This window comes from Telmatherina bonti, assembly GCF_933228915.1.
Source record: "Telmatherina bonti genome assembly, chromosome: 13".
Classification (NCBI taxonomy): domain Eukaryota; kingdom Metazoa; phylum Chordata; class Actinopteri; order Atheriniformes; family Telmatherinidae; genus Telmatherina; species Telmatherina bonti.
The window spans coordinates 28,330,257-28,351,188 of record NC_136611.1 but is presented as its reverse complement, the minus strand read 5'-3'; the positions used below and the strand labels follow the sequence as shown (position 1 = coordinate 28,351,188).

Genomic DNA, 20,932 nt, shown 5'->3' with positions numbered 1-20,932 from the left:
CATTGTTTACTGTGGTTGAAAGATTTCTGATCTCGCAGCTTCTGACATGTTAAGTGACACTCTGTAAATGTCAGGACCGTAGTAGCAGAATATTGAATCTGTGCTGAATTGATTTAGTGAACACAGTAACTCTGAGAGCACAACAGTTACATCACACACATCACGTCACAGTCTTCTACAACATGAACCATGTTAACAGAAATAAACAATGCAAAATGAGCATACTGGTCACGATTAGCCAATGTCTTCCCATTAACTCTTTGTAGAATGTGCCTGTGCAGCTGCATAATACTTCATTCTGCCTGTTTTAGTCAGAAACATTTCAACAGCGACGGCAGTCTAAGGATAGTATGCATTTACTTGACTAAGGATGAATAACTTTGGATTACTTGGGAACACTGACAAAATATACATATAGAATATACATATAGACACATTCATTTTCTTGGTTATTCATCAGTTTGCAGTTACAAATGTTCTTCCACAGGTTATGGAGAGTTCTCTTAAAAGATGTTTGAACAGCTTAATCTCTCTCTGTATTGAATATTTTAATCATGAAAATCCTTTTGAAATGGAAAGCCTAACATGTCAAACTAACTTGCAATGCATTCAGACCCTTCATATTTAAAGGGGTGCTATTATGGTATTTGGAGTTTTCTGAGCTTTCTACAGTGTTACAGTGTTGAATCCTCATCAGACATGTGAACGGCACTGGTTTTTATCACCTAAACGCATGTTTGAGTTTGAGTTTGAGTTCAAGCACGCTCTCCGTTCGGTTTCCATGGCGACGAAAAACGCGTCGTTTTAGAGAGTTTTTTCTACTTCAAAATCCTTGTGACGTCCCGGGGGATAAGGTTCGGTGATTGGTTACCTTCTACTGGTTAACAAGGGCATGTACAAATACATCAGGTGGGTGGAAAACGTGGGATAAAGTTATTTCCAACGATGGCTGGTGAGTTTACCAAAGAGAGACCTCCTGCTGCATTCGTTGCTGTGGGTTGCTGTTTTCCACTTCGTTTTCAGCGTCTGATTCAGGTTCCAACATGTAGGGCTGTATGCTATGTGTTGACATTGTATTTTGTTTTTTATTGAGTTCATATTAGCCTAATCCTTCTGTTTATGAGATGTTACAATGACGGCGAAAGCAGTTGCGGTGCACGCTCCCGATGTAGTGCAGTGGCGGGAGGCGGGGCTTAATGCGGAAGAGTCTCAATCCACTCGTTTTGCCCACAGGCTGATCTGACAGCCTACGGAGAGGGTCGGTCTGAAGTAAATAAAGCGATTTGTGACAATAACTCGATCAATCCCAGCCCTTCTGGGCTCAGAAATAAAAATAAATTAGCCTGAAATGCACATAATAGTTCCACTTTAAAGTTTGGTGATAGAGAAACTGATCAGACATGTACATGGGAGATACTCAGGATGAGATCTGTAGAGACCACATGGAGAAATCTTGATGTTATGCATGTGCTGTTGAAATCACAGTTATAAGCATATCAAGAATGACAGATGAAGTCCCACATCACATGCATCTGAAATTGCACAGAACAAGTTCAAAGAAACCTTCATTAAAATAAGAAGGAGGAGAAGAAGAAGCATTAGCATACACACTTGTTTGTCATCAATGCCACCAGAGATTTCCTCCTGTAGTTACAAATATATTATTCACACTTATTTCTACGCTACTGGCTGGATAAACCACTATTAATCCACACCTCCTGTTGTTAATGGCTGAATTCTCACGTGCAAGGTCTATAAAAATGCTCAACAGAACATAGCTTTTAGTTTGTCTATTTCTTTCCAGTTAGCCTGAATTAACAATTCAGACTTTTTCTTCCTTGCAAACATCAACAGAGAGCAGGTGTGCTGTCCCAAAAACACACAGACCTGTATATTGTAGATGCTGACATGTCAGGTGTTATAATGGCTTGTAGATGTTTTATAATCTCACTAATACAAATCACACTAAATGTTTCCATTATATCAGCTTAATGGGACAAAAGGAGAGTCTGCGTCCTACATCTCAGAAACTAAACCGGAAGGTGTTTTCCTTGATGTTTTAAGCAATCGATTGTTTAATTTTTTGTTACTTCATTTTACAGACACTCTGGTTTTAATGACACATTTATTAGTTCTATAAAGAAATTACATCGATTTAAGTGATTTAAAGATGAATGAACTAAAATTAATACAAAGTTGTTGAAAAAGAAAAGTTGGAAAGGTTGAAGCTTGGTGGAAGTTCTACTTAGCAACAGATCAGTAACATTATTGGGTGTGAAAAGAGTAACTTTTCAAGAAAGGCCACAAAGGTGGGATGAGGTTCAGCTATTTTGTCACAAGTACAAAAATAATCATTAAATATTGGGGCACTTTCAGAATAGAACTTATTGGCATAAAATTGTTAGGATTTTAATTATATTACATCATAAAACAGTGACAGTCATCTACATCATACAATAATTTAGAGACTCTGGAGACAGACAGCCAAAAAAAAAAAAAATCATTCAGGAATCGTTTAATTCATATAAATTCAGTTTGTGATACTTCTACAAGTCCGTGCTTCAGAATAAAGACAAGAGGGACTATTCAGTTTCATTTTTTTATTCCAATACAGGGTCATGGAGGGCTTGGGGCCTATTCAAGCATACCTAAATGGGAGGCAGAGTACACCCTAGAGAGGTCACCAGTCCATCGCTGCGACACCACATAGAAAACATCTTCTAACACTCAGTCCTAGGCAGAATTTAAAGACACTAATCAGCTTAACATGCATGTCTTTGGACTATGGGATGAAGCTGGGGTAGCCAGAGACAATCCATGCATGCAAAAGGCCAAGATGTAAGCTCCACACAGAAAGGTCCTGCATGCAGGTTCTATTTATCTTTTAGACTCTATCTCCACTTTTTCCTTTAGATCAGAGTTCATTTCTTTTTAGAGTGTATAAATGTAAAATGCTCATATTGTCTTTGTAGTGTGTATACAGCACACTACAGCAACTGTCTGTTGTTACGCAGTAATACTGGTAAAGCTGAGGTCTTAAGGTATTCAGCAAAGCGGTACTGTTAATCCAGTACTTGTTTAGAGATTGTTGTCACTTGTTTACCGAGAACAGACCATTTTATAGTCTAGAGTATTAAGGAACTTGTGAGAATTGTGCCTAAATAACTAGATCAGTGGCGTTCTGAGAGAAAAGCTTGCAGGCAGCTCTGCGTATTTGCATTGCCTGAGTCTTTCCACTCCGTAGGAGGGATTTTGCACAGGAGGTGTCAAACTGTGTGAAGTAGGTTTTTTCGCCACAAGGACAGACAATCCATGTGCTAAGGCATGTTTTTAGATTTTGCTGGAAGGTCTTTTTTCTCCACATGGATTGACATTTTCCTCTGAGTTTGTGAAAAGGCATCTCTCAGTTGTAAACCTCGCAGAACCTTTTGATGCACACCACCAGTCGGGCTTGCACATGGGAAATGTTACACAAAATAAAAGTGATGCAAATTTAATTTTCACCCCCAGTTATCCAAGAAACAGAAGCTTCATATTTCTGACTGAGGATGTAGAGGGGAGTGTTAGCATCCCTAACACCCGGTATTGAGACAGTTATTGAGAAACAGACTTGCTAGCAGTCACTGACAAACTGTAACTATATTTTAGGACACGTGAAGCAGCCAACTAGCGAACAATAATCAGAAAGGAGCCTGAAACACAGAAAATATTACTCAAAGACAAATGAAAAATTGATGACCAAGATTTACTATCATACATTATATAATAAGATTAATAAAGATTAGTGTAAAAAAAAAAAAAAAAAAAATAGACATTGTTTTCACAACACTTAGAACTTGTATTAAAAGAAAAACATCTGGTTGTCAAATTTGCCGGTTTCTTAAACTGTCCAGTAATTTAATTTAACATATAAGAAGGAAACAGAATGGAGAGAAATAAAGAGAAAATTTAAATATTATTCTATTATTACACTTGGGTTGGCAGTGGCTCATATTGTAGAGCTGTTTGTCTTGAGTCTGGAGAGTCAGTGGTTTGAGTCCTGCTCCACCGCACCCCGAACGGGGACACAGTTGTTCTGAGGGTCAGTCCCACTCCAGGACAAATACACAGGGTTGTGTCAGGAAGAGCATCTGGCATAAAACATGTGCGATGATTTGCCGTGCTGAAAGGATCAAAACAACAATTTTATGATTGCACTGACGGCGCCATCACACAGTTTTTGATTGGTCCCTTTGTGTAATAAATTATCTTTGGCAGCGCGAAATGTTGATTATGTACTGTATATACAAACACACATTTTGGACACACTTTTCCAAAAAATCCAATGGAGAACAACTAATCACTTAGCAATCCATCACTTAATGCAGAAAACGGTTGCAGCAGCAGTGTTGAGTTGTAGTTGAAACGCAGCCAGCGAAACCACAGAAGAAGAAGAAGAGAAGAAAAAGGCCCAGGTTAATGGTTTCAAGTATGTAGTGTGTGGACATTTGCTCTGCCCCCTTTGCATCCTCAGGCCAAACTTTGCCGAAGAATATTACCCATAATTCCTTGCTGCATGTGACTTTTTCCACCAAAAAGGTGAAAAAGTTGAAATGTTTGGCCATCAAGCTGTTGTGCCTTAAAAATTGGAAAAAAAAAAGAAAAAAGAAAAAATGTTTTTCATGTGTGTCCCTGCAGCCAGCAGCCCACAGCATTAATGTCATGGAGGAAAACTGTGACATAAAAATCCAGTGTGTTTTAGGAAAATCCTATTAAATTCTATTTTAGTTTATTTAGTTCATCATGGTTTTTTATATTCCTATATTTACATTTGAAACTTCCTTTATAAAATTTATAAAACTTCCTTTATAAAATTGACTCATTTCCACCTTTCCAACAGATCAGGGACCTTTAGCAGCAGCAAGACAACTGTGTGTGTCCACATGTTCTGGAAAAGTGTGGGTTCCCTATGGACTGTGAAATTTCCATGCATCTGTGTGATAGAATAGTGACAGCTTCAGGATAGCCTCTGCAACCCTGCGTTAGAATATAAGGGAATGAACACTAGAGTAACTTTTTTTATGAATATATGAAAAAATGCTCACAAGTCCACAGACCAGTAAACAATAAACACTGGTCTCTGCACGATAACATTACACACTTGTTGTGGGTCATTTCACTCGTTTGCATTAATTTCATGCCCAAAATATTATATGTTTTATTATATATATATATTCTTAGCACACTCCTCTCTGTACCATGTACGAATATATCTTTTGGAATTTTTATCTTGGATTCTTTCATTTTTCTTATCTACGTTTTTTCTATCTGCATTTATTATAACATCTTATTTATTCTTGGCCTTGCATCTCTGAATGGTGTGTTTTTGCTGCTGTTGCATCATAATTTTCCACCCTGTGGGACAAATAAAGAAATCTTAAATAAACATTTTTATACGAAAAAGCAGTTCTTTAGACATTTGAGTTTTCAACCAAATATAAAGGTCTTTTAAATGTCTTTTCTACATTGGGATAAAGATTTCTTTCTTTCACCTTTTCACAAAATCACAATATACTGTAGATTAGACGTTTAGCAAAGCCATCTTTTCAACTTCTTTCCATGTCTTTTCAGCAGCTTTGTGCTGGGTGGGTAGTGATCACGCTTTCAAGACTGACAGACTGCTGATGTATCTCCTGTAGCATGTTCTTTCTCTTTCTTTTCTTCCCCTTTATGATCTAGCAGTAATTGCTTTGGTATGGAGCTGCTTCTTAAGGACTTCATGGTTCCAGCCTGTGAGTGTCCATTATCTTTCTTTGTTTGGTATTATCACCACTATGTGTTTAGTGAAGGCTTTCTCATGCGGTCTTCAGAAGCTCAGTGTGTTATGGTTTTGTATGTGTAGAGAGTATCTGGATGTTCTGAAGCCTCAGTGCTTTAGGAAGTCTTGCACATAGCATTTACTAGTAATGTACACAGAAGTAATGGAAATAATAACAGTGCTAGCATGCATTTACTCTGCACATCTCTGTGACATTCAGCATGTTTTCCTTCTTTATAGAATGGCAGAATAGATGACAGTATCAGAAAATAGCCATGCTAATGATTATCTGAATGAAAGCTTTAACCAACAACAAAGGGAATGATGGACTGTAGGCTTTCAGGAGGTTTTTGAAAAGTCTCAGAGTTGTATGAATACTTCAAACATTGGTGGCTGCCCCCCTGCAGGTGGCCACATTCTTGTGTGAGTATACCTGGAAGGGATTTCCCATTGTTCAACAGAAAAAAGTAACCTTTGCACAAATTTTAAAGGACAGATACTGAAAACCCCCAATCAAAAATGTACTTATTATTATTACCAGGTAGGATTACTTGTTCTTTTGCATACATATGTTTATGACTGGATGTGTCAAACATAAAAGTTATTGTTCCTCTGACATAGGAATGTGAGGGAATGGCAAATGAAAAGGCTGTCCATGACAAGAGGGCAGAATCACTGTAGAAGCCAAAATCAAGAGCTCAATGTTGTTGTTATATAGCTTCAATAGGTTGAATGGAGTTTTTATATTGTGCAGGCAGATGGCAGGGGACTGCAGAATTGGCTGAATGGATGGCTAAGTGCTGGAATACAGCAGGATATCACCATTGGTCTGTCATCAGTGTAGCAGTGGGAGCTAAGACCGCTCTGTCAGTCAAAGTGCATCTTCCTGCTGTAAACATGCTATTGAAAACTAGTGGCAATCTTTGTGGCAATCTATTCCTGCTCTTACGCCCATCAGTCCATGCATTTTTCTTGAATTTTCGCACTCGGCTGTAGAGAAAAACTGTTTTTAGAAAAGGCTTGTTTGGTGAAGCACCATCGAAATTTTTTAGCATATACTCATTTGTCTTCTTTATCTTGTTACCATGATACCTGTACAGCCTCTTCTAGTGTCTATGCAGGAAGATGTCCTTCGTGGTTCTGTCCCTTTGCCATCTCAGCTCTGACAGGGTTTGAGGAAACCAGGTGAAGGTCACAGCTGTTGTTCAACTTTCCATTCCCATCTTGCAAAATAAACACTAAGGCGCTGTCTCTTTGCACAAATGCTGTGGAGGTTCTTAAATACTCATGCTGTACCCTATTAGTACATGGATCAGAGGCCAAATTTTCAATTGTTTCCACTCAAGGTGACACAACTTACTTATTATTTTTTAAAAGATCCATATCTGTAGATTATGTCACCCATATTATACATTTCCTGAATCTTTATGGCCCTGTGAGTCTTCCAGTTATTATATTTTTGCTCCGCTGTTGTTCCCAAATGACACATGGCTAGAAGACAGTTTATCATTTAGCCAAAAATTGTGTCAAAATGTGTGTTGGTTGTTATTTAAAGAGTTGCAATGGCTTCTGTATTGATCAGACAGATTCACAAATTAGCTTGAATGAAACCTTAAAAATCCCTCTTTAAAATCTAGAGGGTTGTGGGCAACTTCATGAGCTCATAACCACAATACAGCGAGTCAGGAAAGGTTACCATACCAAAATCTACAGACACGGATCTTTTAAAAAAAAATCACAAGTGACCACTTAGAGTGGCATAATGTGGCCCACTAGAACAATACAACTGGATTTAATTTTATCTCCTTAGTGGCATTAATTAAGTTAAGCTGTTAATGTATGAGGGTAATGCCACAGGTTAACCACACCACTAATCAGCTTTCCAGCCTTCTCATACCCGTTTCATCCACTCAGAAAAATTTATACTGTCCCTGTCCTTTATTTATTTATTTATTTATTATTTATTTATTCATCCATTTATATCAGACTTGGCGAAATTTATTTATTTATTTATTTTTGAGAATATATCTTCTCTTAAACTTTTCCTGATGTTTTTAATCAAACAATCCAACCAAAGAACAAAGACAACATGTTGGCCAATCACAGACAGAGGGAGGCGGGTCATTATGTTCACAGGTCCGGTTACCGTAGCAGATATGCAGCTTTTTGCCGTCAACATGAATGGTGGTTTTGGAAGGGGGAGAGGCTTTCGCTGAACTAAATTCTGTACTTTTTCTCCAAAAATCTCCTATATCACAGGAAAAAGCCGCCGCTTTTGTTGATAGTCCCTTTTTCTTAAGATAAGATTCCTAGATGGGCCTGAATAATCAGCGCCGCTGTTGCTAGCTGCTTGCGGAAAGCTCCTGTGTGCATCACTGTAATCGGTGTACCAGGAAATTGTTTACTGAAAAATGTTCCACGGTTAAGAGTCAATTTTTGCTTAAATTAATTTACCATAATTAACATGTTAATGTCCAGCCCCATATATGATGGTATGAATTTGGTGATGTGATTTGTTAATAACGCTGGAGAGGCCACAGAGCCACTGTTCATCCTGAGGCATAAAATGTAGGTTGAAAAAATATTTCCTCCTAAACAAATGTAATGCCCCCCCTCTAATTTGTTCCTGCAACCAGGTGTGATTTATATTCTCCTTTTATCCCATTCAACCATACATCCATCCTCCCCTCATATGTCCATTCATCCCTTCCTTGGGCATTCATCCATCCATCTTCAGCCTCCTGCTGTCACGGTGATGTGGACCCAAATGCAGGACGGGAGCCAGGAATGCACAATGAAGATGAATTTTAATATCCAAAATACTCAAAACACATGAAGCCAACAAAAGCACAAGCACGAGCATGGACCAGCACCAGGAACAGAAACCAAGGTGTCTAAGTACACATAAACAAAAACAAGACACAGGGGAAGTTAATGGACTAAATGAGAGCATGTGAATCTAACGAACAGGAAACCAGACATGAGAGAACTGAACAGGAAAAAGCACAAAGTAAAGCAGGAAACCAGGAAGTAAAGAGAACAGGAAGCGTCACATCATGACACCTTCATCAATTCATCATTCTCCTCCTCCATTCATACATCCATCATTCCCTCTCACATCCCTCATCTTTCCATTGCTTTTTCATTCTTTCATCTGACTTTGGCTTTTTCCATTCCCCATACATTCATCCGTCCTCATCCCTCACCCATCCTCACCATTTGGTATTAGTCTCCCCCCCTCCTCTCTCCTGCATTCATCATTCCCTTGTACTTTTCATGTCTCATCCTTTAACCCTCACTGTTGAGGTGTGGCCCTTGCTGGTGAAATGCCATTTATAACAGAATTTACTAACTCTGTGAAGCTCTTTAACTGCAACGTGGATTAAGGATTATACCTGGTGTGCGCTCTTCCTGTCAGTTACTTGGCAGTGATAAGTGCCAGACATTTTATGTGTCCTCCTTGTAATGTGGTACTTACTGGCGAAAGCTGTTTTTTCATTTTTAACCTTTAAGGCATCAGCTTAAAGCTTAATACAACACTTTCTTCTTTCTCAGTTTCCTCTCAATTATGAAGCACGCGTGCCTCAGCCTGACAAAAAAGCCGAACAGCCTATAATGAGGGATTATCCGCAGAGCTTCCGAGCAAAATAATAAACAGATTGTAGAAATTATGATATGCTTTAATGACTAACAACTGTTTTATGTGCTGATAATAATAATTTGTTTGGCTTCGTGAAGTCTGCAACAACATCACAGCGAAAGTCTGAAAGGAAAAACTTATATAATTATAAGAATAAGGATTAAAATTCAACTTCCAGGTGTTGAAATAGATCATAAACTGAATTTAAGGACCCAAACTGTTCTATTCTAAAACTAAACTTTTATGTTATAGAGGACGATATGAGAAAGATTTTATGAATTGATATGTACATTATATTTATACCTTAACAAAGAAATGCTTTGAAGATGAAGAGTTTGTTAGAATTGAGATGATATGTGTGTTCTGTTCATCACACTGCGTTCTGACTCATGCCAGATCTGTTTTCATTTCTCTTGTTCTGTTTAACACGCAGATACACCAGTACATGTTGCTGGTTTATGCGCGCACTACAGACTTTCCGTCAATTTTACACAGCAACATCGACAGATTTTGCCTTAAAACTAACAAGTAGGAGAGGCAGTGTTGAGAGGATTTGTTTGTACACTTTATATTGAAACAGCTAAATTCCCAATAAAGCAGCTCAGTCACAGATTTTTGTTTCTAGCTTGCGTCAGCAATGAGCTTTGACAAACCGTCGCTGAAAAGCTGCCCGTTGTGTTTTAATCTGTCATGATGAAAAAGTTCCAAAGTAATCTACATCACCACTAATAAATCAAAGTTCAAGTGACTGAAAGGTTTGTAATAGGATTTCTGCTATATGTTTACTTCCACAAAGGTAGCGGTCATGTGTTCAGTGGCGTCTGCTTGTTTTGTTTCTGTTTGCAACATAATAACTCAAAACATTAAGGGTGGATTTTAATGGCATTTTCAGGAAATCTTAAAAATGGAATGAAAAACAAGTGATGAGATTTTGAGCTTGATCTAGATCCCATCCTGGATCCAGGGAACTTTAATGTCCACAATTATTGGCAAAAGCTAAAAAAAAAACAACAAAAAAAAAACAAACGCAAAAAAAACAAACAAAAGAAAAAATGACTTGGTGGATGTTTGTGTTCTGAATGCTTCTAGGTTACATAGAAATTAAGTTTCCATACAGAAATTTAGCCAAATAAAGAGAGACATGTGATAAAAAGGAATAAGCTGATTAATAATGAGGTGGAATCTTTTACTGGTCACCATGGCTGCTCAGATAATGCATTACATCCCCTCACTCAGACCCCTGGCAGTCTCTCTCATGCTCCACGCCGCCACAATAATATTGTTGCAGTACTCATATCACATCTTCCTACATTAATCCAGTCCCTCTCTCTCTCCCTCCATCTGCTGCCTCTCTTAGATCTGCTGGGATTTAACAATGTAGAGCATTTTGGGTTCATTGCACCTTTTGCTTGTTGTGTCATTTTGAGGGATGCTTAAATATTAACTTATTTTCTACATTGAAAATATACATTGAATTAAATTGAACATCAGTGTTCTGAAAACTCAGATCTTTAAGGCTGTAGATCCTAAAGTAGAATCATATGATGTGAGTAACCTTTCACCACAAAGTGTCACAAACATTAATGAGCTATTATCTTAATGCTTATGGCATGACCCACTTATTGCAGAAGATGTATATTTACCTCATCCAGAGGGGAAAAGGGGGGGTGTATCTGTCTTTTTAATCTGTGAGTGTACTACTGGTATAATTATCAATCCATAGTAACATGGACTAATTAAAGTTATGAAAAGCTATTTTCTTCTAGATTTGCTCATTTAAAATTAGCAAGAAAAACAACAATAACGTTCTCAATGTTTTTTCTTTCTTACTGTGAGAGAAAAGATCTTCAAACAAGAGGATTCATGATAGATAATAGCCTTTATTTTCATAGCTCCACCTCACCTCCCCTCTCTGAGGGGTCAAGACTACACAGTCCCAGCCACCCAGTCGGCTCCCTGTCAGCCCTCCCTGTCAGCTACCAAACATTCATAGACCTGAATGGAGGTGAAGTGTTTTTTTTGTTTTTTTTTCAAGAAAAGCCAGATTGACTAGAATGAAGTGGGAGTTGAACTACCAACCCTGTGCTTATTGGACCAGCTGCTCCACCAACTGAGACACTTTATTCAGATCATTTTGTCTCAAAGTAAGAAAGAAACAACTCTGAAATGAAGACAACAGACAGGCTTCAGGGTTGTTTTTAGGTAGTTTTCACTTTTAGGAAATGCCAAATTTATTTTCCACATATTAAAAGTTCTATTCTTGTGGTTTGTGTGAGGACACAAGGTATTAATTGGGAGTGATAGATGCAAAGTAATCACAGTCTCATAGTAACTTGATATGCAGATGATATAACCAATTTTAAGATCAAGGGACAAGATAAGAAGTAGAAGACAACATCGGAGCATTTTTTTTTTTGCTGAATATAAAATTGCAAGAATTGGTAAATAGACTGTTTTTGCTGTGAAAACAGCTGTACAACATTTAGGTTTGGTTTTGTCTTGGTTTACTCTTTAAAACATGCTGATGTCTTTATAATGTCCTCTTCATGCTGTTTCCTTTCCCTGCAGTGTTGCTTCATGGGAATGATGGAGATGCCGGACATTATTGGCGAAGAACGAATAGAGCCAGAAGAATCCGCCATCATAACATCCCTTTTGAACACCAGCATAGACGGCGGCAGCAACTTCACCAACATCACTTTTTTCCCATATTATCAACATTCTTTTTATGTGGCTGCCAGCTACATCTTGGCTTACTCCTTCATCTTCTTGCTGTGTATGGTTGGAAACATCCTAGTGTGTCTGATTGTCCTGGAAAACCGTTGTATACGCACGGTTACCAACCTCTTCATTCTCAACTTGGCTATCAGTGACTTACTGGTGGGGATCTTCTGTATCCCCACAACACTAGTGGACAACCTCATCACAGGTAAGACAAAGCCTGACCCTATATATGTATATACTGTACATATATATATATATATATATATATATATATATATATATATATATATATATATATATATATATGTATATATATATATATATATGTATATATATATATGTATATATATATATATATATATATATATATATATATATATATATATATATATATATATATATATATATATATATATATATGTATGTATGTATCGAGCAAAAATCATTTAATTAGCTGAAAACAATTATCTTTATGGAATTTCAACAGGAAATTCCACTTTCAATGACCACTGCAGTCAGTGCAAATTATTCAACCCCCATAAGCAAATGATGTGTGGTCTCAAGTACACCTGATGAAAGTGATCAAGGTTTTCATTTGTTGCATCAGGTGTGCTTGAAATGGAATACCTCAAATGTGAAGCACTTCATATCCACAAATATGCTGCTTACACGAAAAGAAACCTAACCATCCATAGATTGTCTTTACCACATATTCTAGTTTAGGGTCGCAGGGAAGCTGGAGCCTATTCAATCACTGAGTGACAGGTAGGGTACACCCTGGACAGATCGCCAGGTCAACGCAGGGAGCAGAAATCCTACCGGGAAAAGCTGCAAACAAATAAATGAGCTGCAAAAAAGAGAAATTTTATGCAAATAAAGAAAAGCAAAAACTGGAAAGTGCTGCAAATAAAGTCGAGTGCTGCATCAATGAAAACAACTGCAAGACGAAAATGCTGCATCTTCACTTACAAAAGTGGATTAAGTCCAAATGTAAAAAAAGAGAAAAATTAACATAGATTAATGTTGTTTCTCTGCCTGTATGTGCATTTTCTTCTTGGAGTTGTTTTTGTTTATGCAGCACTCCTCTGCTTTTTGCATCCCATTTCTGTATTTGCAGCTTATTTCTGTATTTGTATGTTTCTGTACTTGCGGTGCTTTTCTGTCCTTTCAGCTCATTTCTGTATTTGCAGCGCTCTTTTGTACTTGCAGCTTTTTTTCCCTTGCTGTACTACTTATTTATGTGGAGTGTGAAGCAGATTTGCACCTGTTGGCCACCATTTCTGTATGTTTATGTATATGTATTTATGTATATATACTTCTCTTCCCATTCATCTTAGTATACAATCAAAGGTTTAGTTGAAGGTGCTGCTGCACTGCTGAGCACCTTATTATAATAGGAATAATAAGAATAAAAGTTCATTTTATTTAAAGTGTCTTAAAATAAATCCAAAGTCATTTTACAAATCTACTACTTTATAAAAAAACTGTGGGCTGTTTTATTGGCAGCTATAAATTCAGGTGGTTGGAGAGGTATTAATTAATCCATCCATTCATTTCCCACTGCATCTCCAGAAATGAGTCACACGGATAGTAGTCTATGCTGACAAACATCAACTTCCCATTTGTTATTCAGTTTTATTTTAAATATTTAGCTTTATTTTTTTAATACAGATACCCAATGGAGTCGCTCAAACTAAAGACCATCCAAAATACATACTAAATAGGAAAATGAAAATTTTCAAGTATTAATCAAGCGGCAACCTCCGGCGGTTAAAAGTGAAGCCTATGCAGAAGTGCACAAAACTGCAGTTCCTCCTTCGTCCACTAGGGGCTGGCTCCAAAACAGAGCAAATCTCCATAGACTCCCATGTTAAAAAGGCCAACTTCACGGCAGAAATAAACATGTTTACAACCTGGTTCAAAAATCCATTTTAGGTATAATGGGTCAGGTTTATCTTCATGACAACTGTGGGGGGAGTGAATTTTTTTTCTAACTCGCCCATTTAAAAGTAATTTAATCTCGCAGTTCGGCATATTTAGGGGCGTGTCCTTTTGATTGACAGGTATCCGATCTCACTCTTCAAGTAAGAAGAACTTAGAACAACCGCGATTTTTAGCCGGTTAACAATGTGACTTAGCTTTAGTCCACTTACCTCCATTAGCAGGTTAGCTCCCGTTATCTCGGGGTTAGCGCGGTTACCTTTTAGCTACAGAAAGCTCGGAGTTTGCTCGATGTCAATCATCCGCCATGACGCTCATGGCTTCCCTCTCAGCTCCACTTCTTTGCTGATATTTGTATTTTGGCGAGACGCATGACGCTACCAACATGGCAACGGTAGAAACCGTCCACTGAGCTTCAATTCAGCTCTTCAAAAACCTACGGATGACGTCACAGAGGCTCCGTCCATCTCTTTATATACAGTCTGTGGTATTAATATTATTATTAATAATAATAATAATAATAATAATAATAATAATGGCCCTGCAATGGACTGGCGAGCTGTCCAGGGTGTACCCTGCCTTTGGCCCAAAGACTGCTGGGATAGGCTCCAGCTACCCTTCTTCGGAATAAGCGGATAGGGTAATGAATGAATAAGTTGTGGTCATGCTTAACTAGTAGCCACTGACGCTATTGCAGATTAGAGTGGGTGGTGGATAGAAGTTGCAAGGACTGGTTAAAATGTGAGTGACTCAGATGACTAAATACTGGGTAGTACAAATCATGACATCTACAAGCTTTTCTAGAGGAAAAATAGCGTAGCAAAAAAACAGGTAATTACTGCTCTAATATAGGCTGTGTTCCATTTCTGCAAGAGAGGATCAGATTTTCCTTTGCGTTATCTCCCGAACATATATTAATGTTTAATATAATATATTAATATGATTATATCTACATTCTCTTCTCCCAGCACCATATTTATTGTGACAGACGGCGTTATCATGGAGCCATGAGATCCAAGCAGCCTCAGATTAGTGTTGATGTTCAGCTTTAGTATAAATAACTGAACAGGCAGCTAAATTTACAATTCCATTTAAAAAGAACATCAAAAGAACACAAAAAAACTAAATAATTACATCTCTCTTTAATTAGTTGTTTTTCTAATAATGTAACTTCATTAGTCACGTAGTTAGTCTTTCTTGAGTATTAACTAGCAGCGACAATTACTTTTTTATTTTAAATAATGTGCCCAACACTGTGTAAACATTTTGATTAATCTACTGTTATGACAGCTAAACAGATGTGAACAAAGTCCACATCACATAACTCCCTCGCAGTTAAAAACATCTCCTACATTTCTGCCATTTAGTCCCATTATTTTACTTATACTCAGACTGAGATCATCAGCCAGTTGATCATTTATCTGCAAGTATTTTATTTTCGTGTCGGTCTTAGATTCATCTTGACGAATTTCCCTTGACAATTTATCACTTCATCACATGAGAACGACTGGATTAAAGGATGGCCTTGTGGTATTACACCCACACAAAAAATGGAGTTACTTTTGAGTGTTGTTTGGCTTCCTCACAGTGAGGCCCACAATTCTTCTTCACCATCTGTGGGTGTGCTTGTGCATCTCTTGGTGTAAGCACATGGATGCACCCATTCAGCGCTACCATGACAATGTGTCATGGCTCTTGACCTCGTGGTTTCTAATTTCTCTGAAAAAGAAATGGACACCGTTGGGTTTTCACATGACTGAGCACAACAAGGCATCCAGGAAACTTTCTATTGTCCCCTGACTTCAGTCTTACTTTCTTCCTTTGTCTTTTGCAGCCACAACAAAATGACCTCATGATGTGTTTTAAATATTTTACAAGGTTTTTCTTTGACACTATGGAGTCACTTCGCCTAAACTATGAGGATGGTTTAAACTTTCATAATATGATAGGAAGTATACCTTTTATCATGTATTAAAAGTTGAAACTTTCCTCGTTGTTGAAGTCAAATGAACAAACTATCAACACCCATTTAATCCACTGTGGTGTGGGGGTGGGGGGGTAGCACAGGATCTATTATGGACACACACAGTCCATAATAAACTACTTTTATGTGTCTGGTAATTGACAGGATGGCACCATCACTGCAGTCTGCTGCTCCGCCTGTGTGTTTTCTGCTAAAGCAGCTCAGTTTATTCTTGATCAAGACTAAAGGAATTAGGGAAAAATGGAGCTGGAATACAACACTGCATTCCCAGGGACTTAAGGGACCGACATCATGAAAGCAAGGCTAACAGTGGGTTTGGGAGGGGCATACTGAAGAGATGTACTAATCATCAGTTTCCTCTGTATTGATGGGGAGTATAAATGTTCCAACAAACAAGGCAGATGAGTGGTCACACTAGTCAGGTGGAAGTGAATTTACCAGGAGAGCTGACAGATCATTTTGACTAACTAATCTCATGTCAGACGTTAATGTGGAGCTACGGGGTCTTATAATAGTAAGAGACACGGATGCCTGTGGGAAAAGCAAATGTGGTGTCCTCATTTTATATGTAAACAACAGTAATCCCAGTTAGGGAACTGCAGCAGCATTAGTATGCTGCTGACTGGGAACTGTTAGTTTCAGGACGTACAACTCACCGAGGGAGTTTACTCACGTCATTTCAGTCTGTGTGTAGATTCCCCAAAGAGCCAATGTGGAGACTGCAGTTGTGCAGACTGTGCAAGCTAATTGCAGGGCTACAGATACAGTATCCCGAGCATCTTACTGTTACTTGTGGTGATATCAATGCATCAGTTTGGAGACTGCCTTATGCATGGGAATTAAGTCACTGATCTGCTTAATGCCAACGTCCCAGTAGCACATCCTTAACCTCTGAAGATAAGGATGCTGCATGCACAGGATCAACTGCAGTTTGCTTACAAGGAGAATATAAATTGTTTTATGTCTTCTTTAATACGACTGTACAGTGAAATTTATTATGTTCATCTCTGCCCAACAATGTCTTGAGGCCTTCTCAGGCATCACATCATGTTGCATCAGAGTTTTGTACTCGATCTGCTCATACAGTATTGCGTTTACGCTGATTAGAGTCTATGTTCCCGCAGTCATGTCTGGCTGAAACATATAATACTGTCACTGTATTCCTTCTGTGCTCTTGTTAGCGCTACAAAATCATCCATTCTCTTAATAGTGTCCCATTCCCCATTAAAGCAGTGGAATAAATGCCTTGAATTTCCTTCCCTTTTCTCTCTGCCTTGCTCCTGCATTGTAACATTACCATTCTAAAATGCATACGGGTAAAATTCCTGATGATTTAAAGTTGGCTAAAGTAGTTCCTTTATATAGGGGTGACAACCCAAATCTTTTTACAAATTATAGACCCATATCAATTTTACCTTGTTTCTCAAAAATTTTAGAAAAACTGGTTTATAGAAGGATCTTGCAGCATCTTGAATTGAATAATATATTATACACACATCAGTATGGCTTCAGAAAAAATCACTCTACCTATATGACCCTTATCCAGCTAGTAGACAAAATTATTTTAGCACAAGAACACAATGAATATGCATTAAGTATTTTTTTTGGACCTGTCAAAAGCATTTGATACTGTAAACCATCATATTTTGTTGTCAAAATTAGATAAATAGGATTTTAAAGGCCATGGTCTTAGCTGGCTAGGGGATTATCTAACTAATAGACAGCAAAATGTCCATTTCAAAAATTGTGTTTCTTGTAAAGCTACCACCCTATGTGGGGTCCCTCAAGGTTCGATTCTCAGACCATTATATTTCTTATTTATGTTAATGATTTGGCGAATGTATATCAACGTTTTACCTGTTCTTTTTGCAGATGACACAAATTTAGTGATGTCAAATAGAAACTTTGATTCCCTTATAAGTTAGGCCCGAAATGGTCTTAAGGATTTCTATGACTGGTTTTAAAATAAACAAACTGTCCTTAAATGTAAAGAAATCAAATTTTATGATCTTCAGTGGCAAGAGAAAATATAATCTAGGAAGTGCTTCCCTACTTGTTGATGAAAATGTGGTTAAGCAGGTAAAAGTTGTGAAATTTCTAGGTGTGTTAGTTGATGATCAACTTTGTTGGAAATCACATATTAACCATGTTTATACAAAGATCATGAAATCCTTTGGTATAATTAAGAAAATTTGTAACTTTTTAAATACGTCTTGTCTTATTACTTTATATTATAGTCTTATTTTTCCATATATTAGCTACTGTAATATTGTATGGGGTTCTACCTACCATTCAAACCTTAAGAAAATTTATATGTTACAAAAAAGATTTGTCAGAAGCATCACACTCTCAAACGCATGGGTTCATTCTTCGCCTCTATTTTATAAACTTAACTTGTTAAAAATTTATGATATAAACACAATTCAAATTTGTGTTTTTGTTTATAAAACTAGATTCAGGAGAAATCTTTTGCCCAGGTGTTTTGATCATTTTTTTTTCATTCGGCAAGCAAATAATTTCCATCTGCCAAGAAATCTCTCAACAAGAGGTCAATTTTTATTGAAGTATCGTGGTGCAGAGCTGTGGAATTGTCATCAACACGTGGCAAATATCTCCCCATCCTTATCAGCATTTAAATGTAATTTAAAAGAATATGTGGTTTCTCTATATTATTAAAATTGGAAAGTCTAGATGCAAATGAAACATACATTTGACCGGTAGTGTTTTAATAATCTCTGAATGTAGTGTCGTATCTCTGAATGTATTATTCTATTTATTGTGGATTTACTTTTGATTTACACAATCACTACTCACACACACACACACACATACACACACACACACCCACATGCAAACATTTTTTCTTTTTCTTTCATGTGCACACATTTACAAGGAAGCTAATTCATTACGGTATTTTTATCTTTGTAGTTTATTGTATGTTTTGATATTATTGCATGTCTGTACTATTTTCTGTTTTTCTATTACATGTGTAATATATTTGTATGATATATTTCTGTTAAATATTAAGATGAGATATCTCATAACCCTATAAGGTGTTTTTATCTCACCCACACAATCGGTTTTCTTGTTGTCTTTTTCCTTTTTTCTTAGATCTATGGTTTTATATTGTGCAAATAAATAAATAAAAAATAAGATGTTGTTGAATATAACAGCCCTTTTCTTTTGTACCTGTAGTATTATGTGTGTCCCTGTTGAGTCTTAACCAAATAAGTATTAGAGCACAGTGGTGTAGGTGGTGGAGCAGGTTATCAAATAACTGGAAACTTGGCAGTTGTGTCTTACAGCATGACACACTGGCATATAAATACATAGAAATGTTTCTGTGGTGGTGTTCAGAAAGCCCTTGTTGGTTGCCACGTATCTATGAGTCTGCGTCAGGGCAGCTGTGGCTACACATGTAGCTTATCATCAGCAGGTATGCATGAGGAGTGGATAAATAATGGAACCAATGTAAGCGCTCTGAGTGCCATTAGCACTGAAGCGGAATATAAATCTAATCTAATATTATCATTAAGTACATGGAACTCCGACAGGACATTAAACTGGACTCTAAGCACTAACCATTTCTGCAGGGAGGGGTAGACAAGGCTTTACTTCCTGAAGAAGTTGGCTTCATTTAACAATTGAACAAAACTGCTACAGATGTTTTATCAGTCAGTGGGTGTCAGTGTGTTTCTCTATGCTGCAGTGCCATGTGGATGTAGTACCAAAGAGAGGAACTTACAATGGCTTAGCAAAATAATGAAAAAGGCAGGCTGGCCTGTGGGACTAAAGCTGGACCCTGTGGAGTCAGTGGTGAGCAGAAACTCGGTCCAAATTAATGTCTGTTAGGGACAACACCACACAGCTTCTGTATCTTCACACAGGGGAGGAACACATTCAGCAATAGACTGTTTTCTCACAGCTGTTCCACAGACAGACTGACAACGTCTGTGTCTTGTTGCCTCGCTGTTTAGATGGCACAACTCTCATGGGGGGAGGTTTGGAAGTAGGAGTGAGTTCACCTGAACTTAGTGGATCTGAAGGCTATCTATCTATCTATCTATCTATCTATCTATCTATCTATCTATCTATCTATCTATCTATCTATCTATCTATCTATCTATCTATCTGTCTGTCTGTCTATCTATAAAAAGATGATTATTTGCTTTAAGTGTGCAATGTGTTGGATGTGTATTTCTACACGATGTGTTGTTTTGTTCTCCTCTCCAATCTGTTTATTTTACAAATCTTTCTGTCTTGATTATTTTTTGAGTGTTTTAAGTAAATAAATAAGAAATAGATTCATTCATTCATTCATTAATTCATTCATTTTCCTAACCGCTTAATCCATTTCAGGGTCGAGGGGAAGCTGGAGCCTATCTTAGCAGTCATTGGGCGAAAGGCAGTGTACACCCTGGACAGCTCGCCAGTCCATCGCAGGGTGGAACTTGGGGGGGGGGATTGATTGATATATATAGTATGGTGTAACACTTATTAGCATATAGTATTTGTGATATTTAAATTCTAGATAAACTTGTATCTATCCATCTGTTTGTTATTTATTTGACAACACAAGTAAACTTTTTAATAACTACAGTCCGGCATTAATTTCCTATACAGCTCTGAAATGCACTCAGCACTGAGGCTCTGGCATTGTTCATTTCTTCCAACCAGATAGATCCTTTATTCTTCCTTCAGCATTGCTCTCATCACTCAAGGTATGTTGTAGATACCTTGACCTTATCATTTACGGTACACATGTCAAACACAGAGCCAAACACTGTCAGATTAGATAGGTACTGATCACGTCAAGGTTGCTTTTACATAAAATTGCCCTTCATCT

At 37.5% G+C, this 20,932-nt stretch overlaps 1 protein-coding gene across 1 annotated transcript in view; it reads left to right on the top strand.

Annotated features, from left to right (window-relative positions):
• Positions 1 to 20,932, top strand: part of npffr1l2 (neuropeptide FF receptor 1 like 2) — a gene marked incomplete at both ends in the record, with an annotated part of 135,330 nt that overhangs the window by 90,566 nt on the left and 23,832 nt on the right. Inside the window, one exon of the mRNA XM_079251713.1 lies at positions 12,006 to 12,366. Coding sequence (XP_079107839.1) covers positions 12,006 to 12,366 — 361 coding nt within the window. The remainder of the gene's footprint in view (positions 1 to 12,005; positions 12,367 to 20,932) is intronic.